We start from the raw sequence: 26776 nt of genomic DNA on the forward strand, positions 1-26776 counted from the left end.
CCTCTCAAACTCTGTCAGGTTGGATGGGGAGCGTCGCTGCTTAGCTATTTTCAGGTCTCTCCAGAAATGTTTGATCGGGTTTAAGTCCGGGCTCTGGCTGGGCCACTCAAGGACATTCAGAGACTTGTGCTGAAGCCACTCCTGCATTTTCTTGGCTGTCTGCTTAGGGTCGTTGTCCTGTTGGAAGGTGAACCTTCGCCCTAGTCTGAGGTTCTGAGCACTCTGGAGCAGGTTTTCATCAAGGATCTCTCTGTACTTTGCTCCGTTCATCTTTCACTCTATCCTGACTAGTCTCCCTGTCCCTGCCGCTGAAAAACATCCCAACAGCATGATGCTGCCACCACCATGCTTCACCGTTGGGATGGTGCCAGGTTTCCTCCAGACGTGACCCAAAGAGTTCAATCTTGGCTTCATCAGACCAGAGAATCTGGTTTCTTATGGTCTGAGGGTCCTTTAGGTGCCTTTTGGCAAACTCCAAGCGGGCTGTCATGTGCCTTTTACTGAGGAGTGGCATCCATCTGGCCACTCTACCAAAAATGCCTGATTGGTGGAGTGCTGCATAGATGGTTGTCCTTCTGGAGTTCCTCTGTGGAGAGTTCCTTTTCCACGGAGGAACTCTGAAGCTCCCTAACCAAGGCCCTTCTCCCCCGATTGTGCAGTTTGGCCTGGCGGCCAGCTCTGGGAAGGGCCTTGGTGGTTCCAAACTTCTTCTATTTAAGAATGATGGTCGCCACTGTGTTCTTGGGGACCTTCAATGCTGCAGAATTATTTTGGTACCCTTCCCCAGATCTGTGCCTCGACATAATCTTCTCAGAGCTCTACGGACATTTCCTTCAACCTCATGGCTTGGTTTTTGCTCTGACATGTACTGTCAACTGTGGGACCTTATATAGACAGGTTTGTGTGCCTTTCCAAATCATGTAAATCAATTGAATTTACCACAGGTGGACTCCAATCAAGTTGTAAATGTAACGAGTCTCATAGCAAAGGGTCTGAATACTTATATAACTAGGTAGTTCTGTTTTATAGGTTTAACACATTTGTAAAAATTTATAAAAATCAGTTTTTGCTTTGTCATTATGGGGTATTGTGTGTAGATTTATGAGGAAAATGTTTTATTTAATCCATTTTAGAATAAGACTGTAACGTAACAAAGTGTGGAGTAAGTCAAGTGGTCTGAATACTTTCTGAATGTACTGTATGTACTGTTCACATAAGAAGGGGTAAAGTGACTAGGCAACAGGATAGATTATAGACAGTAGCAGCAGTGTATGTGGTGAGTGAGTGTGTGTGTGTGTGGCGTCAGTATGTGCATGTTATGTGTGTGTGGGCATATGTATGTATGTGTTGGGGTGTGAGTGTGCAGGTAGAGTCCAGTGTGTGTGCATAGAGTCAGTGCACGAGAGAGTGCAAAAAAGGGTCAATGCAGGTTGTCTGGATAGCCATTTGATTGGCTACTTAGCAGTCTTGTTTAGAAGTTTTATGGCTTGGGGGTAGAAGCTGTTCAGGGTCATGTTGGTTTCAGACTTGGTGCATTGGTACCGCTTGCCGTGCGGTAGCAGAGAGAACAGTCTGTGGCTTGGGTGGGTGGAGTCTTTGACAATTTGTTGGTCCTTCCTCTGACACGGCCTGGTATAGAGGTCCTGAATGACAGGGAGCTCGGCCCCAGTGATCTACTGGGCCATATGCACTACCTTCTGTAGTGCCCTGTGGTCGTATGCCAAGCAGTTACCATACCAAGCGGTGATGCAGCCAATAATGATGCTCTCAAAGGTGCAGCTGTTGAAGGTTTTGAGGATCTGAGGGCCCATGCCAAATCTTTTGATCCTCCTGAGGGGGAAGAGAAGTTGTCGTCCCTTTTTCACGACTGTTTTGGTGCGTTTGGAACATGATAGATCCTTAGCGATGTGGACACCGAAGAACTTCAAGCTCTTGACCCGCTCCATTACAAACCCGTCGATATGAATAGGGGCTTCCTCGGCCCTCCGTTTCCTGTAATCCACTATCATCGCCTTTGTTTTACTGACATTGAGGGAGAGGTTGTTGTCCTGGCACCACACTGCCAGGTCTCTGACCTCCTCCCTATAGGCTATCTCATCATCGTCGGTGATCAGGCCTACCACCGTCATGGTGTCAGCAAACTTAATGATGGTGTTGGAGTCGTGTGCGGCCACGCAGTCGTGGGTGAACAGGGAGTACAGAAGTGGACTAAGCACACACCCCTGAGGGTCCCCTGTGTTGAGGGTTATCGTGGCGGATGTGTTTTTGCCTACTCTCACCATCTGGCGACGGCCCATCAGGAAGTCCAGTCCCAGGGACCTTAGCTTCGTGATGAGCTTCAAGGGCACTATGTTATTGAATGCTGAGCTGTAGTCAATGAACAGCATTCTCACATAGGTGTTCCTTTTGTTCATGTGGGAAAGGGCAGTGTGGAGCGCAATAGAGATTGCGTCAACTGTGGATCTGTTGAGGCAGTATGTGAATTGGATTAGGTCCAAGGTGTCTGGGATGATGGTGTTGATGTGAGCCATGACCAGCCTTTCAAAGCATGTCATGGCTACAGATGTGAGTGCTATGAGGCGATAGTAATTTAGACAGGTTACCTTGGCATTCTTGGACACCGGGACTATGGTTGTCTGCTTGAAACATGTGGGTATTACAGGGTCAGGGAGAGGTTGAAAATGCCAGTAAAGACACTTGTCAGCTGGTCAACGCATGCTCTGAATACGCGTCCTGGTTATCCATCTAGCCCTGCAGCCTTGTGAATGTTAACCTGTTTAAAGGTCTTACTCACATCGGCTATGAAAAGCATGATCACACAGTTGTCCGGAACCGCTGGTGCTCTCACGCATGGTTCAGTGTTGCTTGCCCCGTAGCGAGCATAGAAGGCATTTAGCTCATCTGGTAGGCTTGTGTCACTGGGCAGCTCGTAGCTGGATTTCCCTTTGTAATCCGTAATAGTTTGCAAGCCTTACCACATCTGACGAGCGTCAGAACCGGTGTAGTAGGATTGATCTTAGTCCTGTATTGACGCTTTGCCTGTTTTGATGGTTCATCGAAGGGCGTAGCGCAATGTCTTATCAGTGTCCGGGTTAGTATCCCGCTCCTTGAAAGTGGCAGCTCTAGCCTTTAGCTCAGTGGGGATGTTGCCTGTAATCAATGGCTTCTGGTTGGGATATGTGCGTACAGTCATTGTGGGGATGACGCCGTCGGTGCACTTATTAATGAAGCCGGTGACTGATGTGGTAAACTCCTCAATGCCATCAGATGGATCCCGGAACATATTCCAGTCTGTGCTAGCAAAACAGTCCTGTAGCTTAGTATCCACTTCATCGGACCATTTTCGAATTGAGTGTATCACTGGTATTTACTGTTTTTGTAAACAGGAATTAGGAGGATAGAGTTATGGTCAGATTTGCCAAAGGGGAGGAAGAGCTTTGTATGCGTCTTTGTGAGTGGAATAAAGGTGATCTTCATTGTTTCACAGTTGACTTGCTGATAGAAATGAGGTAAAACAGATTTCAGTTCTCCAGAATTAAAATCACAGGCCACAAGGAGAGCTGCCTCTGGATGAGCATTTTATTTTTGTCTTATGTCCCTATGCAGCTTGGTGAGTGCGGTCTTAGTGTAGGAATAAGGTTATGTATCTTGTTTATTGCCAAAACAGCGTTGAGTTCAGTCTGTCCCTTAGACTTGTCTTGAACAAAGTGTTGTGGTAGAAACATCAGCCACAACAAGTCTCCCTGGTTTAGTTTTGTCCCTCGCTCTAGTTTGGCTGCTCATTTGTCTCTCTAAAGGGTTATTACCATCAATCAATGTTACTTTTTCTTATTTTTTTGTTCCAAATGCAATGTTGTCTGGATTATTATAAATGCCTCTGTTTTGCTGCAGCAGGGCAGTTCGCTGGGCTGTATGGGAGAAAAAACACCTTAACCATTCAAACGTTTGCATGTGACTTTAGGAATTGACAAAGTGATTGAGTGATAAATTAATGAAGTCTGCTCATCCTATGAGGCTGTCCGTTTGAAACACCTGTTTAGAATGGAGGTCTGTCCACTGCTCATTGGGAGACCAGAGGCCAGCCGTAAAAGCAGAGCTCGTTCCTGTGTGATACGCTGGCGTTATTCCAGATTCATCTCACACTCATAGATAATGAAAGCAAACAGCATAAAACAGCTCCCGTTATCCTTTCTCCTGTCTGTTATCTCGGGGACCTTTCCTTTTGGCTAGTGCAATTGGTACATGGTTTTGGTTGTGTCAAGGCTGGCCCTTGGTCTGGTTCTTGGTCTGTTCTGTGTGAGTGTGGAATACTGTACTCTCAGAGGTGGTGAAACAGAAGCTGCAACATGACTGTGAGCAAGGTAGAGAGGGTTACGCGGCGGCGTAGAGAGGGTTACGCGGCGGAGTAGAGAGGATTACGCGGCGGCGTAGAGAGGGTTACGCGGCGGCGTAGAGAGGGTTACGCGGCGGCGTAGAGAGGGTTACGCGGCGGCGTAGAGAGGGTTACGCGGCAGCGTGGGTGGAATGAAGCCTCTTTTGCTTTTACCGTTGCAATCTAATCACTTGTGTAGGTTTATATATGCATGATAATGCTTGTGTGGGTTTATATATGCATGATAATGCTTGTGTGGGTTTATATATGCATGATAATGCTTGTGTGGGTTTATATATGCATGATAATGCTTGTGTAAGCTAATTTCCTATTGAAAAGGGACATGCTATTATTTATATCATAAGCAGGTACACAGGTGTTAATTACATGCAGAGGTTAAAGTGTGGGGCCCGTTTTCCACTCTAGCCTCTCTGTGCAGGTATATATTTAGCTCTGCCAGTGGCTCACGATGCAAGATGATTCATTCTGCATAAATTGGATAATGTGAAGGTTTTACTATTCCAACCACTGTATACTTAATGACATTGACAAAAGATGCATGGTAAAAATGAGAACAGAAATAATTGCACATAACATGATGAATATGATCATCCTAGTTTATAGCTGACACAAAATGTCTGCGTTCTGTTGTAATACATCCATCTTACTTCAATAACAGAGATGGAATGGCGAGCTTCCCACAACTCATCCTCTGTCCCCTACTGGGAAGGCATCTGGTCTGTCAGCCCTGCCTCCGTTGCACAGTACAGCTCCTGCGCTCAGAGATCCACTCAGTTAAAGTGATTATGAGAATTATCAGAGCCGTCATTTCAGATCTCAGACCACCTAACATCTGCAATACTGTAGTTGATATTGTAAGTACTGTACATCTCACTTCAACAGAAGACCAACAGACCCATTAGGGCAGTTGATACCTGCAGGTTGATCTCTGTAAGCTGTTGTACTAGAGTACAATCAGAGCATGTAAATTCCCCAAAGAGCCGCCCTGCCCTGCCCCCATTCCCATCGGTGCTATTGCCATGGCAATATGCCTCCATCTTGATGAAGGTGTGCACTCTTCCAGCTATTAGCCTGGGGCAGTAAAGCCCTGCTACATGACCCAATGTTTGCACAGGGGTCTACTACGAATCACAATTTCCAAAGAGAATGTTATCTACAAATGAAATGTTTCTCTTGGATTAGTGTTCAATATGAGCATACAGTAATAACTGACTGCATTATTATTGCTCAGGTAGAACAGAGAACAAACTGCGTTTCTGAGTACGTTCCTTCTACATACTATGATTTATCGTCATCCTCTGCTCTCATTATATCCACTTTATACAAACATCAGATAAACCTGGCCAGAGAATGGCCATATGGAACAGAAGCTACATATATAGTGAGGTTGAGATTCTTTGTCACATCTAAGCTTTGAATTTAAAAAAAAACTTGGTTCTACACTGTCGCACAATACACAAAGTTCATCATGCGGGTACCTGTATCTCAGTGAAGGTCACAAGCTTAATTATTTTGACTGGATGGCCAAGAAACGCATTCCCAGTTACTGCTATTGCTCCAGAGAGCCAGTAAGTTAGATTGGTATGGAGGAATAGAGATGTATTCAGTTCCAGGCCTCACAGTCCCAGACTAGAGAATCATGTTAAGATGTCTCTTGTAATTATCTGGCCATATACATTATCTGCAAGGTCAGAGTGATTGAAGGAAAAATAAACTCATTCTGTATAAAGAGGTCTTTGTAGTGTAGGCCAGCCTCCATCTGTTTTAATTTGAAAGATCTGGAATCTGATAGACATATTTTTCATGGTTAAATACAAGTGCATTGATGTCTTATAACTCAGCCTGGATTCATTATCTTCACACATCTTGGGGGCTGTAACATCAATTATTGCCGAAGGATAGTTATTTTCCCCTGTAGACATTCTGTACTGAGTTTGCCAATTTCATACACTTTTAATATACTGCTAAGTTTTCAGACCTTTTGTTTTGTTCTTCATTTGCGTGAAGTCATGTACTTATCATAATATTCATGAGACTGGCTATGTAAGTAGATTACTTGAATGTGTCAATCAATAGTATGTTGTTCATTATGTTACCATCAGTGATCATTGTAATTATTTGCTCATATGAAAAAGTGTTAATTGATTTGATTAAACGTCAACTGTCATTGGTTGTACGGTCGTTAAGAAACTGAATATTGATTATCCCTCTGTTTTTTCCTTTACCAGGCTTTCAAGGATATGCTGTATGCGGCCCAGGACCAGGCCCCATCCATAGAAGGTAAGGAAAGTCCTGGTCCACGGACAGAATGAACTCTCCCTGTACTGCACCCGCTCGGACACCCCGAAAAAACAGGCCCTGCAACAAATAGAGGAAATTGCAGTGATCATCCAGCTACCCCTCACCCGACAGAGCAGCCGCTTTGTGCTGGGTGCAGTGACCACCCCATCGCTGTGCAGATATGGAGGTCGAGGGCCCCCCCAGATAGTATATGATACCAAAATGTCTAGAATTTTTTGAAAATTAGTTTAAAACTGAAAAATGATCTCACCCTCATAGCAAAATGTGTAGAATAGAAGGAAATGGGCTTTTAAATGGCATATTTTGAACCATAGCATGAGATGTGCTACAAAATAGCAAATGCTTCTCTTTGACCATGGAAAAAAGTGTAGAATTGCAGAAAAATGGCTTTAAAACTGAAATATTTTCTCATAGCCTCGTGTGTAGATTAGCATTATAACGTTTCACATTTTTTCACCACTGGAGGTCGATGCCCCGGGGCCCCCAAATGTGGTAGTCCGGCCCTGCATAAAAGTCCTCAAAATACATCTCTGCATTTCACAATGGTTGCATGATACATACTCAACATCCAATGCCAGTATTTTGATTAATGCCTGAGTTGCCGTTCTGGTATTTGTTTACATGACATAATTTCACATTTCCACAATGCATAGCCTACTTACAGTACCAGTCAAAATTTTGGACACATCTTCTCATTCCAGGGTTTTTCTTTATTCCAATATTCCAGGGTTTTTCTTTATGTTTACTATTTTCTACATCGTATAATAATAGTGAAGACATTAAAACTGAAAGAACATATGGAATCACGTAGTAACCAAATCAAAATATAATTTATATTTGAGATTCTTCAAAGCAACCACCCTTGGCCTTGATGACAGCTTTGCACTCTTGGTATTCTCTCAACCAGCTTCATGAGGTAGTCACCTGGAATGTATTTCAACTAACAGCTGTGCCTTGTTAAGTTAATTTGTGGAATTTCTTTCCTTCTTAACACGTTTGAGCCAATCAGTTGTGTTGTGACAAGGTAGAGGTAGTATACAGAAGATAGCCCTATTTGGTAAAATACCAAGTGCATATTATGGAAAGAACCGCTTAAATAAGCAAAGAGAAATTACAGTTCATCGTTACTTTAAGACCTGAAGGTCAGTAAATATGGAAAATGTCAAGAATTTTGAACTTTCTTCAAGTGCATTCGCAGAAACCATCAAGAGCTATGATGAAACTGGCTCTCATGAAGACCGCCACAGAAAAGGAAGACCCAGAGTTACCTCTGCTGCAGAGGATACGTTATTCAGTGTTACCAGCCTCAGAAATTGCAGTCCAAATAATTGCTTCTCAGACACATCTCAAGTAACAGATGACTCTAAACATCACCTGTTCAGAGGAGACTGGGTGAAACAAGTCTTTATGGTCAAATTGCTGCAAAGAAACCACTTTTAAAGGACACCAATAATAAGAAGAGACTTGCTTGGTCCAAGAAACACAAGCAATGGACATTAGATCAGTGGAAATCTGACCAAGAAGGAGAGTGATGAAGTGCTGCATCAGATGACCTGGCCTCAACAATCACCCGACCTCAACCCAATTGAGATGGTTTGGGATGAGTTGGACCCAAGTGTGAAGGAAAATCAGCCAACAAGTGCTCAGCATATGTGGGAACTCCTTCAAGACCGTTGGAAAAGCATTCCAGGTAAAGCTGGTTGAGAGAATACCAAGAGTGTGCAAAACTGTCATCAAGGCAAAGGGTGGCTACTTTGAAGAATCTAAAATATTGTATATACTTTTTTTGCATACAACATGATTCCATATGTGTTATTTCACAGTTTTGATGTCATAACTATTATTCTACAATGTAGAAAATAGTACAAATAAAGAAAAACTTGAGAGTGGTGTGTCTGGTGTGAGAGTGGTGTGTCTAAAGTATCCACTGACCTTGTTGTTTCCAAAACCACTGTTCCGGGGGAATGGGAAAGAGAGGAAGTTGGCAGGTGCGGCTGATAGGGTTGGAGATTGATTCAGCAGAATAAAGACCTGAACAGGGCTGGAACAAGCACAGGAAACAGAAGCAGAACTGAGTGTCCTCAATGGTCAGCTGGCTGGAACCCACCCTCACTGTGTCCAGAGTTGGAGGTTGAGAAATTGAAGGGGTGGTGGGTTTTTGCCACATGACTCCAAAAGAAGACTGACTCACCACTCATGAAGCTTGGAATGAGCTGACAAATACCTCACTGTCAGACTGTTTATAGTCTCTAGTACAGAGGTCTGTAGTTGCTTCATGATGAGAGGAAAACAGCCTAGTGAGCTGCCGTTGACAGACCATTAATCACATTGCCAAACTTTCACCATCATATTTCAGCCAACGATGCCATGTGAAGCCTAAATGAAAGAGTTGTCTGTGTGTCTAGTTTGGCATTAACGTATGTGAGCTGTCTTTCCTTTAAACACCATTCTCCCGAGGGTGTCAAGGTTGTTCTTATACCCAACATGGCTGATGAATCCTGTTCTGTCTGTCCTCTGTCAGAGCTGCCATACACAGGTCCCTCACTCACTCCTCCATCTCTGGGACAATCCTACCCCTCCTTTAAATTCCAGTGAAGGGTAAATGGATGGAAACACAGATGGATAGGAGGAATACATGGGGGACCAAATAACTACAGGAGCACACAGTGAAGGTTATTGAGACTCTGCATTGTAGCACCAGTCACTGTTTACTTTTCATATGAGGAACAAGATTAACAGGCTTCCCATGAAATACAAGCTTAGCATAGCCTCCTCACACAAACCCTGTGTCAAATCTGATTGAGTTAAAAAAGTAAAGATTTTTATTAAATCACCCCTCAACGAAAGAATAATGACTTGAATCTGATTTCTGAGATGTTTTTTTTTTCTCTCGGCAGTGAGGCCTTCCGTGTCTGAGTGAGATATGGTATTCTGAGAGAGTACTAGTGCCTCCGGGAGACAGTTTACTGGGTTATTACCACCCCCTCTAGCTGACCCGCTACCTGATATAGCCTAGTTGTAGTAGAGATTCGACATGGAGAAGTACAAGACTTCAAAGCCTCTGTCAGAGCCTTCTCTTACTGCAGGCTTCTGTCAAATACTTCAGAAGTGCATGTTACTCCAGCAAACAAGGATGTGGCCAGCTGTAGTCCCGCAGGATTTGAGATTTGTGCTATGTTTTATACATAGCCTACCTTAATGACTGAAGAAGGTTTCTCCTATGTGTATGATCAGCACTCTGAATAAGACATGGAAGCCTAAAGGGATATGACGTTCAGCTCCACGAGTTCCACAAAGAGTCTGTCAACAAGTGCCCCAAGACATTGATGAGCAGCAGCAGGGGCAGATGTAGAGCACAGTGTGTGTGTGTGTGTGTGTGTCCATTGTTTTCAACACCATAGGCTTTCCTGTGGTCAGGCTGAGAGCGTTCTTTGGATGGTTTGAATGCGAGAGACATGTTAGATGGAGATGAATATCTTAAACTTTACTAGAGACATAATCCCTCAGCTTTGACTCAATACTAGATTGCCCACACAATACAACCTGTTGCATTGGCGTTGATTTTTATACCAGACTGATGAGGAAAGTCATATTTTGATGTTGACAAATGCCTTGTTCAGCGCTCCCTACCTGACTGTGATGAATGAATTCCTCTTTCAGGAATACCTAGGATAGGATAAAGTAATCCTTCTCACCCCCCCCCCTTAAAAGATTTAGATGCACTATTGTAAAGTGGCTGTTCCACTGGATGTCTTAAGGTGAACGCACCAATTTGTAAGTCGCTCTGGATAAGAGCGTCTGCTAAATGACTTAAATGTAAATGAAATGTAAATGTAATGTTCAGTAATTAAGAAAGCTTGTTCTAGTTACATGCAGCACCAGAGTGGCTGTAGTACCTCGTATAGCGTTTAACCTCTTGTGAGATCCTTTGTTCTTGCTTCCTAGTTTTAATTAAAACAGCATTTTCACTGCAGCTTAGACCAGGAGAACACACCGAGGAACAGCTGGCTTGAGTTCAGGCTCCCCTGCTCCTCTCTCTCCCTCCAGTGAGATTGAATTAGATAATGTCCAATTCAATTAGCCTGCCGATTATGAGATTTGAGAACAATAACTGCAGATAAACACAGCAATGGGAGGAATTAGTCTGCCCCCGGAACTATCTCTCAGTAATGTTACATGCCATAGTGGCATAGTCATAGGCAGTGTTACATCAGGGGTGATCCAGGATGATTCACATGAGGAGGGGCTCTCCCACCTCCCAGCAGCTTGACCGAGGTGGAGGGGGAATGTGGGCGAAGTGTTGTGCTATTGACTGCTCACAGGAAGACACCAGAAATATGATTTCCCACGGACAACACATATATTGGGTTAGTTAGCCAAGGTCTTGGGTATCACAAACTGGCAGTAAAATGTTTTATAGTCTCTCTAGGCTGCTCTATAATACATAGCTTGGAGGACTGAAAGCCTCGTGTTTTTATTGCATAATGAAACTGCAGATTGAATGAATGAGGGGAGTCTTTGTGTGTTCCCCTGAGTACCTTACCTTCCTTGTTGAGGTTTGATGCATAATACCTCTGTGTCCGTGTTGTTCTGTGGTATTAGTGTATGGAGCAGCTGCAGTTTGACTGGAGAAGGATAAAGCACCATAATAAACCATGATGGTTTTAGGAGCAGCCTTCTCCCTCTTTCCTTGCTCTCACCAGTGTTTAAAAATTATTATTTTTTAAATTACACCTTTTTCTCGCCAATTTCATGGTATCCAATTGGTAGTTACGGTCTTGTCCCATCGCTGCAACCCCCGTACGGACTCGGGAGAGGTGAAGGTTGAGAGCCGTGCGTCCTCCGAAACACAACCCAGCCAAGCAGCACTGTATCTTGACACAACGCCCACTTAACCCAGAAGCCAGCCTAACCAATATGTTCGGAGGAAACACCGTACACCTGGAGACCGTGTCAGCGTGCATTGCGCCCGACCCGCCACAAGAGTCGCTAGTGCGCGATGGGACAAGAGCATCCCTGCCGGCCAAACCCTCCCCTAACCCGGACGACGCTGTGCCAATTGTGCTCCGCCCCATGGGTCTCCCAATCGCACCCAGCTGCGACAGAGCCTGGACTCGAACCAGGATCTCTAGTGGCACAGCTAGCACTGTTATGCAGTGCCTTAGACCGATGCACCACTCCAGAGGCCCTCTCACCACTGTTTCTGACCCAGCTCTCAGTGCAGCCTGATTACACTGTTATTGCAATGAAATATGAGACAGTTCATACCTTGATTACACAGCTAGCATATGTTTTTGTATGGAATACAATGTGTTGCTTCAGCCAGCCATTTTCACCCCTCCTCTCTTCACGCCATGGCGATGGAGGTTTTTCCTGTGTGTCTCCAACAATAGCAGAACAGCAATTGTGACTCGACTTCAGTCCTCAGGTGCAATACCAGCGGCTAGGCTCCAGCAGGCAACTCAGTCAACAAAGACCAAAGCGCCCGCCAATCAGATTATTATGTCGGAAGCTGACGTGGAGGGAGACAATTTTAGAAGTTTTCTTGATTTTCGCTGGTTGTAAAACTGGTGAGATAGTGACGTGTGAGTATATCACGGTTGCAGCCCCAGACAGACTCCCCGGTCTGCGTTGGTGGAGGTCGACAGAGTAGAGCGGTGCTGTTATCAGAGAGGAGAGGGGGACATGCCTGCTGAGAGACCAGGTACTAGCAATTAGCCTGCCTGCCTTTCTCTGATCAAAGACCACGGAACAGCACTACACTCACTCACTCACTCACTCACTCATTCACTATCATCCTCAATATTGCAGCCTTTTGTTCTCACACCTCAACTGGACACATTAATATTGCACTTCAAAGCCACCTTCATTGAATGAATGAAGGAAAATAAACACGGTAGTAAAACCCTCAGTGCTGCCATTCCCCTTTTAGCGCCAATGAATTTCATATGAGGAGGAATATTAATGTGATATGTACGCTATCCACTTGATGAATGCGCTAACATCAATCACACTCCCAGATACCACAGATACCTCCACCTTTCATGATGCTTTCCACTCGCAACTCTCCGCTGTCTGTAATGGGCAGCCTCCATTTTGTCTGTTGCTGTTGGTTGCTGATGGACATGGCTGGCTATTTGAAGCCTGGTGGTGGTATTGTTTTTGTGATTGTTATCCCACTCACGTGTGCCTAGGTACAGCAGCTGTTATTACAGTGGGCCCAGCTATAGGAGAGTCCCCTGTGTGGCTCTAGAGCAGGAGTTCTCCCCAGTAGCCCAAGGACACAGCCCTGTACATTCAGTGGGCCAGTAGCCTAGCAGCCAGGGTCTCCCACCAGCCTGCATTATTGATGGGCTGTCTTACAAGCTGCCGCTCCGATTTGGATGAAAATGCTATTTGCTCAGTGTTTGTGGGTTTATTCCTCCTCAGCAGCGCTAACTGCCTGCTACCACCTGTATCTCAGTCTTCTGGATGTGCATCGGTAGACAAGGCCTTGCTTGTTCCCGCTTTTACAGTAGGAGGAGAGGAGGAAGAAGCCCGGGGGCATTTATCTAGTGGAGATTGTTAAAGATGTCAAGGAGTTGAGGGTAGTATACTAGGATAGTAAACATTCTGGCTGATGCTCCAGAGAGGGAGATGGGAGGGTCAATAAAGAGCTGAGAGGGAACTCAAGGTCATAGATTAATCGAAGCAGGGTAATGAACATGAAAAAGCAGGGGACTAATTGGATGAAGACTGGGGAGATGCTGCTCCCTCTCCTTCTTTATCAGATGGAGGGATGGCCAGAGAGCGAGAGAGAGGGACTTAAAGCAGCAGCCAGACTAGAGGGTCCCATGGCTCATCTCCAATGCATGCTCCCCTCCGCATGATCTCTGCAGCTATAGTGCACACTGCGAGAGAACAGAAAAAACCTTGATAGATGAAAGTCTTTCCATCTATTATTCATCTGTGAATTAGATATCGCATGAATGGTGAGAGGGGAAGTGGGGTGGGGCGGGGTGGTGTGGGGGGAGGGGTGAACAGGAGGTTATTGGAGCTCGCAGGAGTCAAGGTCTTTCCGGAGAACTGGCACTTATTCTTTTAAGGTATTTGAGCAGTATGACGAGGGCTGTAATTAGTGGTTTCTCGCTATCTCGCTCACAAAAAGGAAGCATGGAGGGGGACGTCCTTATGAAGACCAACATGTGCCAGCGGGCTGTGTGTTGGCACTAATCTGGGTATCATATGGATGGTCTGATAGCCAACAGACTGACTGAGATGAGAATGAGTTGAGGGTGTTGTTATTTGCTCAGGTCTCAGGAGTCCGAGAGTTTATTCAGAATTAAAATGCTTTCAGACATGGTCTCTGCTCTGTTGACTTGGTTCTGTTCACCGTGACAGCCAGGTTACTGAAGCAGCTTTAATCAGGGCACAGGCCTAATCAGTAGCGTGTATGGCTGCCATCAGTCATGTTATGTCAAACTTAACCTTTTTCTTGCATTCATGGACATGATCAATCTTGCATGGGTTGTGGCATATTGATTTGTTTTAGCTGTGTGCATTCCTCTTTTTTCAAGAAGTATTCTGAAAAAATAATCTATTGAATTATTGAGTAGTATTCAGTCCATGTCCATTAAGAGTATATAACTAAATGATTGAGATTCTATATAACTATTGAAACCGGTTGGTTTGTGATGCCTACATTCACTGACAGCACAGTATGGCATGCGTGTGAAGAGCAAAAAGCAACTACAGTCTGAGAAAAATAGAGACATACTATGCCCTTGTCTGTAGTCTGTGTGTTTATCGCCTCTCTCACACACTCTCACACATATAGAGTGCACAAACACCCAGGCGTTGGCTCTAGTGGGCGGGGCTGAACCCTGGGTGGTGGCGGCAGTACCATATGTTCAAGTCTTTTTATTTGTGTTGATGCAAATCAAATGCATTCATTACATGCTCTTCTAATCTTTCAGGTTAACAATGTATCTTCCAAAGCTGCCGAGCTGGGGAAATGAGAAACTGTTCCTAATCTAGAAGTACAATTAGATTAATTGTGTAACGATGTTCAACTCACACATAGCGATTTCTCAAATGTCAATTCTTAATCACGTTTTTTCCACTATTGACTTCTAAACACACAATACGAAGCATTGTGTCCCAGTGTGTGTTTGTGTTCGTGTATGTGCACACGTGCTAGCAGTGTGTAGGAGAGACCGTGTCCTTCAGTGCTCCACTCTGGCCATTGTCCCTCTGCAGAGATGGCTGGAGACTGTTAGCTGTTTGGCTGCCGGTATCCTCCTGGGTAACCTGCTGTCTGGTGGCTGTTGCTGGAGGTCTGTGTTGGCCCCTCCCTCCCTCTAGATTCCACTGTCTCTCCCACTGACTCTTTAATCTATATTGTAATTCTCACCAGAGGGGAGCAGGTGATGACAGGAAGACAGAAAATATCTCTGAAATGCTCTGAATAGGTATGGTAAAGCTTGTGCCACTGCTTTTGACAGATACATTTTAGGCCCGTACAGTTGCAGGTCTAGTTGCGCTATTTGACTCGACAGTTAAAGATGGATCTATTTTGAGTGGGCAGTAGGAAATAGGATCTTTTTTTGCAGAATGTATCCAAGTGGCATGTTGGTTTAAATTGAGTCCCTTCCCATGGGGTCAGTATGAGTGAGAGGGAGAGAAAGAGAGGGAGAGACAGAGAGAGAAGTTGGCCGTTCCTGCATCGAGTTGGAGCTCCCCATGCTCAGTTGTGCCCGTGGGCTAAAGTGGCAGAGGAGAGACTGGTGACATTGACAGTGATTGGAAGATAGTAAAGCAGTGAGCTAGAGTCTTGGGGATGGCATCTTCTCTCCTCTGTTAAATGCTCTCATTACAAGGATGAGCAAATAAGTGTTTTTACATAAATTACAAAATTTCACAGAGAATAGATACTGTATATGACCATATCTATCTTATTTGAGTGCAGGGGGTCAACCCATTAAGGCAATAATGTGATTTTTATTATTATAATAGTGAATCAATTATTCAATGATATAGTGTCCGGACAACTTGTTTTGTTTTATATTAAATATTGAATTATTAACACTGTGTTAGATTGGAAATATGGCCTCGCTTCACAAATCTCGTAATTTATCCCAGTTACAGAAAGCCATTGTGAAGTTAGACATACATTGTATTTAGAGGAATGGATCGTATGTGTTTATGGTTTACAGTGCTTTAATCTACAAATCATAATTTATGTAGAAAGCAAAACATTTGTGATACAACAATATTCCACATAGAGATTAATATATTCATTTGCAGTAAATAAATACTGTTGTGACAAATGCGGATAATCCTGAAATGGATATTATTATGTCATTTTCAAAGAAACACGTTTTGGATACTTATCTGGTGTAGCAGGAGAACTGCAATTACTTTAAATATGGCTTCACATGACCAACAAAGTGTTCCTTTAATATATCCTCTTTTTCCTAACATATTCATAATAATCTCTTTGTGGAGACTCGAGCGATGGACCAGCATTTCTTTCATTAATCTTTGACCAGCTTGCTTAGCCCTAGAGACTTCCGTTAGGCTTCAAAACACTGGACTGCCACATACACACACACACACACACACACGCACACACTCAAACACTCAAACATACGCACTCTGGCAGGCCCACTATACACACTGTTACAGGTTCTAGTGCCTCTGTTGTGCAGCTGTTGGAAAATCGTCCCAAATGTCTGTCGTTGAGCTAGTAGTTCTATGTCAAGAATGTGAGCGTTTCTATTTCGTAACACTTCATTTTAACCGTCGCTATCATATGGTGGCCTCGGGAAATATGCATATTTCATGTCATCCGCAGCTTGTGGATAATATATTCGGGATGAGTGTTAATAATAACCAATTACCGTTGTACAGTGAGTCTAATCCTGCGTCAGAGTTTTCACACCATGTGGTACCATGTAGCCTCCGTCTCTCTCTCTGCCCTGGGGACGGACGGGGACTGGGACTGGGACTGGGACTGGCTGGCGCCAGGAAGCACAGAGAGAGAAAAGCACCAAGCCACCGGTGGAGAAGGGACTTAATGTACTTACTCTGATAGGGTCTACTCAATCCGCCCTCGTTGTTTCACCACCACCACCAAAACAAACCAGCCCACCATCTCCCAAGTGTGTTAATATGCTGTGTGGTTACTTCAGGAAATACCCTGCCCTATTGTTACCTTAATCTCTTCTATTGTGGTTCTAGAAATGACCATTTGTCTATGGATTTTTCTCTCCCCAGGCAAAATGCATGTTGTCCTGACAGTCGACATCTCATAATTAGGCTCCATATGCCCAATTAGTATGCAGTTAAATTGAGCATAACAAACCTATTGTTCCCTTGGCATGAAAGTGCAGTCTGCAGTAAGAGCTCATTTTCATGTTAGACTTGAGATGTGTTTCTAGTTATTTTACCTTTATTTAACTAGGCAAGTCAGTTAAGAACAAATTCTTATTTTCAATGACGGCCTAACTGTTCATGAAGTGTTACGAACGACAGATTTGTACCTTGTCAGCTCGGGGATTTGAACTTGCAACCTCCCAGTTACGAGTCCAACACTCTAACCACTAGGCTACCCTGCTGCCCCAAATATACGTGCAAATATACGTGACTGTTTGTATAAGTGTTTCTTCTGAGAAACCAAGAGGGGTGAACAGAGCTAAACCTCACAGCCAAAGGTAACCATGGCACTCAGTTAGTGAGCAAAATCATTTGGAAATTTTTTTCACATTCAAGGGGCCAAAAACACTCCGTTGGCTGTTGATAGCTGACAACATTTCTAGGCCATGAAAATAGATCAGATTTTCATGGCCTAGAAAAATGTAAGACCTTGTGCTACACTTGTGATGTCCCAACAAGTTAAATATATTGTGTTTACATTGACATAGGCCTAGCCTAACTGATTTCCAGATCTGTTATTTAGCTACTGCAGCAGCTTGCGTCTGCTTTGCATAACTTCCCCTTAGATCAAGGCTAGCCTTTGTTTCCATTCTGGCTGCAGTTCTACCTGACAGGGAGGACTCGTACAGTGCATTAGCGAGCTAATGAGCTTGAGCTTTCTAAAGGACAGGATCATATCAGGCTTCAATTAACAGCGTCAGCCACACTGACCCATTTTTAGCTGACCCCCCTGACAACCTGGATAATCTCTCCTTTGTTTTTGTCCCACACACTTCACGTCTCTCTCTCTCTCTCTATGTTTAAAGCTTTCTACGGTATATTTGGACTGAGTTTAGGTTAATGACATTATAGAGCGTACTGCTCTCTTTCCTTAGAGACAAAGCCCCTCTGCCCTTGCCGAGCTCTTTGAACACAGCAGGCCCCTGTCCCATGCCGCTCCACTGACAGTGTGCCACACACACACACCCTCCGGCTCCCAAACCAGCCTTCCTCTCTCCCCCCTGTCCAGGAGCCTTCCCACTGTTAGCCTAAATGCTCACCCATGGCTATGGATTTGATTCAAATGTTTCTGGGAAGCCAGATCGATCAAGTGCCTCATGAACATTACTGTCCTAAGTAAATGCTTTGCCTGTTGGATGAAATCACTTGCAATTTGGGGTGGTTGCATTTGAAATCAAATTGTATTTGTCACATGCGGTGACAACAGGTGTGTAGACTTTACAGTGAAACCTCCCCCTCGGATTTATACAGTTCCCTAAAATAGAAAATGTTCTGGTTATTTGTGATATCTGTTGGGATCTCAGGTACTTTGTATTGTGTGAACCATGATGCTTTATTCTTCACAATGATCAGATCATGATGAAACATGAGTCACTATAAGAGGCATGGGAAATACCTCCTGATTGAATTGAATCAGGAAATAGCAGCTAATTGAATCATTTCAAGTATTGGATTCCACATTCCCCTCCCGCTATGTCCTGCTATGATGCATATCCTGTGAAGCAGTTCATTACTTAGGTTAAAACGTCTTTATTAGCCGTTTTATAGGTACCATTCTGAACAGGTATCGGGTGTAGCATTGCATTGGAAAGTGATACCAAAATGAAAACAGCCTGTTATCACACAGGGGAATCTAATAACATGACATAATAGTGTAGATGAACTTTCTCCAACGGTCCATTATTTCCAGAGTTGTTATTTTTTCATGACTCCCTGGTGACTTGATTTCCTGTATATAGTCCAGACACAGTTTAACCAGGCCAGATAGAGAACCAACAGCTCTCAGAGATTAGAGCGAGCAGCTAAAATAAGATTTTAAATAAGTTCATATGAACTTTCCAGTGCAACTCTCAGAATCAGCTCTCACCAAGAAATACGTCCAAGACAGTCACAGTTAACATTACTGCATGTCCTTCATGTCACTTTTAGAAATTTGCTATCTGGCAGTAAGTAATTCATAGCCAAGGTTTTAGCGTTGTTAGTGCTCTGATTGGGGTGAGTGCTAGAGAAGTGTGTAACAACCTTGGAGGAGTCTGTGTGTAGAGTGTAAGCCTAGACAGATGCTGCAGATGCTGCATATCCGATCCAGAGTCCTATATAGAGAGATTTCACATTGATAATTGTTGCCTTGATATTTAGCACGCCATGTGGAGAAGGTACATCTATAGTAGACTAGTTTCATCATCAGTGAGAGACGTATATAGAGTTGTGATAAGAACCTGTTTCTTAGAGTCTGACCTGAGGGGGATGATGTGTGTAGGCGGTTATCTATCTTGATAGCTGAAGTCTTACTGCAATAAGAATTCACTAATAGTTACAATCCAACCATCCAAAAGTTAGCTGTTGCTGTCAGTGAAGATATTTGGTGTTTCATGCCTATTAATTGGCTGTCATGGGACAGCTTCCTACTGTCAGCCTGTTTCACACAGAGTGCAGGGTGTGCGTGTGTGTTCGCAATTCACTTCATTATTGTCATCAAAGAGAGGCTTTACGGCGTGGTTCTTATCGAAAGGCTGCAGGCTGCAGCAGTTAGAATGCCAGGCAGGTCTGAAAGGAGACCTATCTGGCATTCTGAGAGGACTAGCTGACTGACTGACTGACTGACTGACTGACTGACTAGCTGACTGACTGACGAGCTGACTGACTAACCGACTAGCTAACTGACCGACTAGCTGACTGACTAACCGACTAGCTGACTGACTAACGGACTAGTTGACTGACCGACTAGCTGACTGACTGACTAGCTGACTGACTGACTGAATAGCTGACTGACTGACTGACTAACCGACTAGCTGACTGACTAACCGACTAGCTGACTGACCGACTAGCTGACTAGCTGACTGACTGACTGACTGACGAGCTGACTGACTGGCTGACTGACTGACAAGCTGACTGACTGACGGACTAGCTGACTGACTAACTGACGAGCTGACTGACTGGCTGACTGACTGACTGACGAGCTGACTGACTGGCTGACTGACTGACAAGCTGACTGACTGACGGACTAGCTGACTGACTGACAAGCTGACTGACGGACTGACAAGCTGACTGACGGACTGACTAGCTGACTGACTGACTAGCTGACTGACTGACTAGCTGACTGACTGACAAGCTGACTGACTGACTGACTGACTAGCCGACTGACTGACAAGCTGACTGACTGACTGACTAGCTGACTGACTGACTGACTAGCTGACTGACTGACTAGCTGACTGACTGACTAGCTGACTGACTGACTGACTAACTGACTGTAGCCTGCTGCTAACTGAGGCACCTCTGAACAAGTTCCCATCTCAATTAATTAATTGGCAAGACTTCTACTGAAAGGCCCTGCAAAATGTGAAAATGCACTATAGGTGACAATAATAATGTCTCAACCTAACAATATGATTATTAACTCTCCCAGAGCACTGTCTCAAACACAGAAGAGCTGTAATAGTATTGTACAGTACTGTAATGGCAATGAATAGATGTATTCTAAGATCTCTGAGAACATGACCATAAAACATGTGATAACTTAACCCCGGTGCACTCTGTTAATGGCACGGTCACATTAGGTTAATGGACCCAGCAGCATCCTCCAGTCTCACTAGCTGTGCTTACACCACATATCCCATCCTAACAGTAGCCAAGACTTCCCTCAAGATTAATGGGTCCAACTTTGACTATTGACACAACACTTATCTGAGCATTTATGAGCCCACTGTTGCATGGCATCCTCATATCTCCTCATAAAGACTTACAGCTACAGTTTAGCCCTGCAGCGTCTCTATGCTTCAGCTACTGCTCTGATCCTGACAACTTAAAGGACATTTCCACCTAAAAACTATCTTTTGGTATTTGTTTCATTTGTCGATTTGTTGATGTAGTCACAAAATGTTTTGCATGTCAGCGATCAAGTTTTCAAGATGTGTTACTGTCACAATTCAGAAATACAGCCAGTATGAAGCATTTTGCATCAGATGATGCATCATACTGTCTATATTTCTGTGTTTTGAAAGTTATACATCTTGATAACATGATTGCTGACATGCAAAACATTTTGGGACTATCAACAATGGACTAATTAAACAAATACCAAAATATCATTTTTGAGTGGAATTTTCCTTTAACTGTCCACTCTGCAGCTTTATGAGCATTTTCCACTGGCTGTTAATAGTTCTGAATCACAAACAAACAAGCTCTAGTGTTCTGTGCTTTAATGCATATGTTGTTGTGTGACTTCACTGCAACAGTTAGAGGAGAATGAGAGGATGAGATCCCCCTGAGGGCTTTGATTCCCCTCTACCTGAAGGATCAAACACACACTCCGAAGAGAACATCACAAGGCCTGTCACTGGCGGTTATGCTAACAGATTGCCTTGACTAAACTTGTGTCTGTCACTGAGTGAGTAGGCAGCCCGTGTGTTTGTGTGCGTGTGTGTTTGTGTGCGTGCGTGCGTGCGTGTGTGTGTGTGTGTGTGTGGGTGTGATGTGAGCTCCGTTCCTGCAGCCTTGTCCTCTATCTCTACAGTCTGTGCTGTGTTGCCAGGTGTCTGCTGCCTGCCTTCCTGTGTTTGTTGTTCACAGTGTGTGCCTGACCGGGGGATTGGAAATGTAATAATTGGAACATGTGCCAGAACATTGAACCATAATATCACAGATTGCTTTTGACACTCTTCACCAAACAGAATATTGTGATATTGTACCATGTATCTGTAAATACTGTATATAGACTTTATATACAAAAGTATGTGGACACCTTCAAATTAGTGGATTCGGCTATTTCAGCCACACACTTTGCTGACAGGTGTATAAAATCGAGCACACAGCCATGCATTCTCCATAGCCAAACATTGGCAGTAGCATGGCCTTACTGAAGAGCTCAGAGATTTTCAATGTGGCACCGTCATAGGATGCCACCTTTCCAACAAGTCAGTTCGTCAAATTTCTGCCCTGCTAGAGCTGCCCTGGTCAACTGTAAGTGTTGTTATTGTGAAGTGGAAACGTCTAGGAGCAACAATATTTCAGCTGCCGACGTGGTAGGCCACACAAGCTCACAGAATGGGACCGGCGAGTGCTGAAGTGCGTAGCGCATAAAAATAATCTCTCCTCGGTTGCAACACTCACTACCGAGTTCCAAACTGCCTCTGGAAACAGCATCAGCACAGTAACTGTTTGTCGGGAGCTTCATGAAATGGGTTTCCATGGCCGAGCAGTCGCAAACAAGTCTAAGATCACCATGCGCAATGCCAAGTGTCAGCTGGAGTGGTGTAAAGCTCGCCGCCATTGGACTTTGGAGCAGTGGAAATGCATTATCTGGAGTGATGAATCATGCTTCACTATCTGGCAGTCTGATGGAAAAATCTGGGTTTGGCAGATGCTCGGAGAATGCTACCTGCCAGAATGTATAGTTCAGCATGACAATTGCACAAAGTGAGGTCCATACAGAAATGGTTTGTGGAGATCGGTGTGGAAGAACTTGACTGGCTTGCACAGAGCCCTGGCCTCAACCCCATAAAACACCTTTGGGATGAATTGGAATGCTGACTGCGAGCCAGACCTAATCTCCCAACATCAGTGCCCGACCTCACTAATGCTCTTGTTGTCACGCCTGTTCCCGCTCCCCCTCTCTGGCGCTCGAGGGCAACAGGCAGCCCATCATTACGCATACCTGTCATCATCATTACGCGCATCTGCGCAATAGTTGATTCACCTGGACTCCATTACTTTGTTGATTGCCCCTCAATATCTGTCTGCTCCTCAGTTTGTTCCCTGTGTCAGTATTATTGTCATTGTGTTTTTCATGTCCAGACGTTGTCCTGTCTTGTTTCTGTTTATTAATTAAATGTTCACTCCCTATACTTGCTTCTTGTCTCCAAGCATCTGTCCTCACACTTGTGGCAGAATGGAAGCAAGTCTCCGCAGCAATGTTCCAACATCTAGTGGAAAGCCTTCCCAGAAGAGTGGAAGCTGTTATAGCAGGAAAAGGGAGACCAACTCCATATTAATGACCATGCGTTTGGAATGAGAGGTTCGACGACCAGGTGTCTACATACTTTTGGTCATGTAGTGTATTTTGATATTTCTCTCTGCACATGTAGTTCTGGCTTTTTTTCTGCAAATGTTTTTATTTTTATTATTCCATCCTGAGACCTGTTGGCAGTTGAGTCCAAACTAGTAGAAATCATGAGCCGACGCACACCCAACATTTTTTGGAGAGGTGCTGACTAACGAAGAGTAAACTGTAGAAAAAGAAAGAAAGGAAGTTGCACACTCTATACATGCTCCCAACCATTTTTATTTGATTATTATTGGTTAGGTTTACACATTAAATTGTTGGGAGCACATAAGTGTGCAAATTCCTTTCTTTTTATACAGCTGAGTCAGTTGAGTACAAACTAAAACAAAAACTGCTTTGAGTTCCATGTGAAGTACAGAGTGTACAAAAATAAATCATAATAGCAGGTGTGGACTGGAGCCAGTTAGACAGCCATAATAATACTAGAGGAATGATAGTTGAATGAAGACATTCAGACACACTATAGAGTGACTTACACACACACACACACACACACAGAGCTGGCTGGCAAGCACAATGGATCCTTGAGGAATAGCAGATGTATGAATTTATGTGTGATTGGATGATGGCCGGGAGATACAGTCAGCAATAGCGCGGTAGTCCTACACGTTGCCTGGATACAGCCGTCCCCTTATTGTGTGAGTGGCCCTGAGAATGAGTGACAGGCTAAGTGTTCTGCAGAGGTATCCATCTGATCTCTGTTTCTCCTACTCTTCTTCTCATTACTGTTTCTGTTCTATATACAATCTGCATTAATACCCCAGTAATTCTGACACACTCACTTACGTCTCTCCCATTTCATAGTTGAATCACTAGATATGTCTGCAAAGCCTTTTAATTCTGGATCTGTGCTGAATCCTGAATGTCTAATTATGATTTAGGTGCACATACTGTCCGACCACCGACCACTAATGTATTCTGCTATGTTAATTTACTACAGTAATTTACTGCATTATGTCAGGAGGACTATTTGGATGTTACAGGCTGTCTGAGTGGAGGACTGTGTGTTTGGATGTTACAGGCTGTCTGAGTGGAGGACTGTGTGTTTGGATGTTACAGGCTGTCAGAGTTGTGTTTGGATGTTACACAGAGGACTGTGGAGGACTGTGTGTTTGGATGTTACAGGCTGTCAGTGGAGGACTGTGTGTTTGGAGTGGAGGACTGTGTGTTTGGATGTTACAGGCTGTCTGAGTGGAGGACTGTTGTGTTTGGATGTTACAGGCTGGTGGAGGACTGTGTGTTTGGATGTTACAGGCTGTCTGAGTGGAGGACTCAGAGTGGAGGACTGTGTGTTTGGATGTTACAGGCTGTACAGGCTGTCTGAGGAGGACTGTGTGTTTGGATGTTACAGGCTGTGTGTTTGGATGTTACAGGCTGTCTGTGTTTGGATGTTACAGGCTGTCAGAGTGGAGGACTGTGTGTTTGGTTACAGGCTGTCTGTGGAGGACTGTGTGTTTACAGAGTGGAGGACTGTGTGTTTGGAGGCTGTCTGAGGTGGAGGACTGTGTGTTTGGATGTTACAGGCTGTCTGAGTGGAGGACTGTGTGTTTGGATGTTACAGGCTGTCTGAGTGGAGGAGGCTATCTGTGTGTTTGGATGTTACAGGCTGTCAGAGTGGAGGACTGTTCTGAGTGGAGGACTGTGTGTTTGGATGTTACAGGCTATCTGAGTGGAGGAGGACTGTGTGTTTGGATGTTACAGGCTGTCTGAGTGGAGGACTGTGTGTTTGGATGTTACAGGCTATCTGAGTGGAGGACTGTGTGTTTGGATGTTACAGGCTGTCTGAGTGGAGGACTGTGTGTTTGGATGTTACAGGCTGTCTGAGTGGAGGACTGTGTGTTTGGATGTTACAGGCTATCTGAGTGGAGGACTGTGTGTTTGGATGTTACAGGCTGTCAGAGTGGAGGACTGTGTGTTTGGATGTTACAGGCTGTCTGAGTGGAGGACTGTGTGTTTGGATGTTACAGGCTGTGGAGGACTGTGTGTTTGGATGTTACAGGCTGTCTGTGGAGGTGTTTGGATGTTACAGGCTGTCTGAGTGGAGGACTGTGTTTGGTTTGGATGTTACAGGCTGTCAGAGTGGAGGACTGTGTGTTTGGATGTTACAGGCTGTTTGGAGGACTGTGTGTTTGGATGTTACAGGCTGTCAGAGTGGAGGACTGTGTGTTTGGATGTTACAGGCTGTCTGAGTGGAGGACTGTGTGTTTGGATGTTACAGGCTGTCAGAGTGGAGGACTGTGTGTTTGGATGTTACAGGCTGTCAGAGTGGAGGACTGTGTGTTTGGATGTTACAGGCTGTCTGAGTGGAGGACTGTGTGTTTGGATGTTACAGGCTGTCTGAGTGGAGGACTGTGTGTTTGGATGTTACAGGCTGTCTGAGTGGAGGACTGTGTGTTTGGATGTTACAGGCTGTCAGAGTGGAGGACTGTGTGTTTGGATGTTACAGGCTGTCTGAGTGGAGGACTGTGTGTTTGGATGTTACAGGCTGTCTGAGTGGAGGACTGTGTGTTTGGATGTTACAGGCTGTCAGAGTGGAGGACTGTGTGTTTGGATGTTACAGGCTGTCAGAGTGGAGGACTGTGTGTTTGGATGACAGGTGTGTTTGGAGGACTGTGTGTTTGGATGTTACAGGCTGTCAGAGTGGAGGACTGTGTGTTTGGATGTTACAGGCTGTCAGAGTGGAGGACTGTGTGTTTGGATGTTACAGGCTGTCTGAGTGGAGGACTGTGTGTTTGGTGTTACAGGCTTTGGAGGACTGTGTGTTTGGATGTTACAGGCTGTCTGAGTGGAGGACTGTGTGTTTGGATGTTACAGGCTGTCTGAGTGGAGGACTGTGTGTTTGGATGTTACAGGCTGTCTGAGTGGAGGACTGTGTGTTTGGATGTTACAGGCTGTCTGAGTGGAGGACTGTGTGTTTGGATGTTACAGCCTGTCTGAGTGGAGGCTGTGTGTTTACAGATAGATTATTTCACTTATAATTCACTGTATCACAATTCCAGTGGGTCAGAAGTTTACATACACTATGTTGACTGTGCCTTTAAACAGCTTGGAAAATTCCAGAAAATTATGTCATGGCTTTAGAAGCTTCTGATATGGTAAATGACATAATTTGAGTCAATTGGAGGTGTACCTGTGGATGGATTTCAAGGCCTACCTTCAAACTCAGTGCCTCTTTGCTTGACATCATGGGGAAATAAAAATAAATCAGCCAAGACCTCAGAAAAACAATGTTGACCTCCACAAGTCTGGCTCATCCTTGGGAGCAATTTCCAAATGCCTGAAGGTACCACGTTCAACTGTTAAAACAATAGTACGCAAGTATAAACACTATGGGACCATGCAGCCGTCATACCACTCAGGAAGGAGATGCGTTATGTCTCCTAGAGATGAACGTACTTTGGTGCGAAAACTGCTAATCAATCCCAGAACAACAGCAAAGGACCTTGTGAAGATGCTGGAGGAAACAAAAGTACAAAAGTATCTATATTCACAGTAAAATGAGTCTTATATCGACCTAACCTGAAAGGTCGCTCAGCAAGGAAGAAGTCACTGCTCCGAAACCATGAAGCATGGGGGTGCACTTCACAAAATAGATGGCATCACGA

General features: G+C 44.4%; 1 protein-coding gene across 2 annotated transcripts in view; it reads left to right on the plus strand.

Annotated features, from left to right (window-relative positions):
- xpr1a (xenotropic and polytropic retrovirus receptor 1a) overlaps window positions 1-26776 on the plus strand; it is a 115470-nt gene that overhangs the window by 18290 nt on the left and 70404 nt on the right. For both annotated transcript variants that reach the window (XM_029632762.2, XM_029632761.2), the window contains exon 2: window positions 6622-6673. In XM_029632762.2, coding sequence (XP_029488622.1) covers window positions 6622-6673 — 52 coding nt within the window. The remainder of the gene's footprint in view (window positions 1-6621; window positions 6674-26776) is intronic.

The sequence above is a fragment of the Oncorhynchus nerka genome, linkage group LG24 (genome assembly GCF_034236695.1).
Source record: "Oncorhynchus nerka isolate Pitt River linkage group LG24, Oner_Uvic_2.0, whole genome shotgun sequence".
Taxonomy (NCBI): Eukaryota; Metazoa; Chordata; class Actinopteri; order Salmoniformes; family Salmonidae; genus Oncorhynchus; species Oncorhynchus nerka.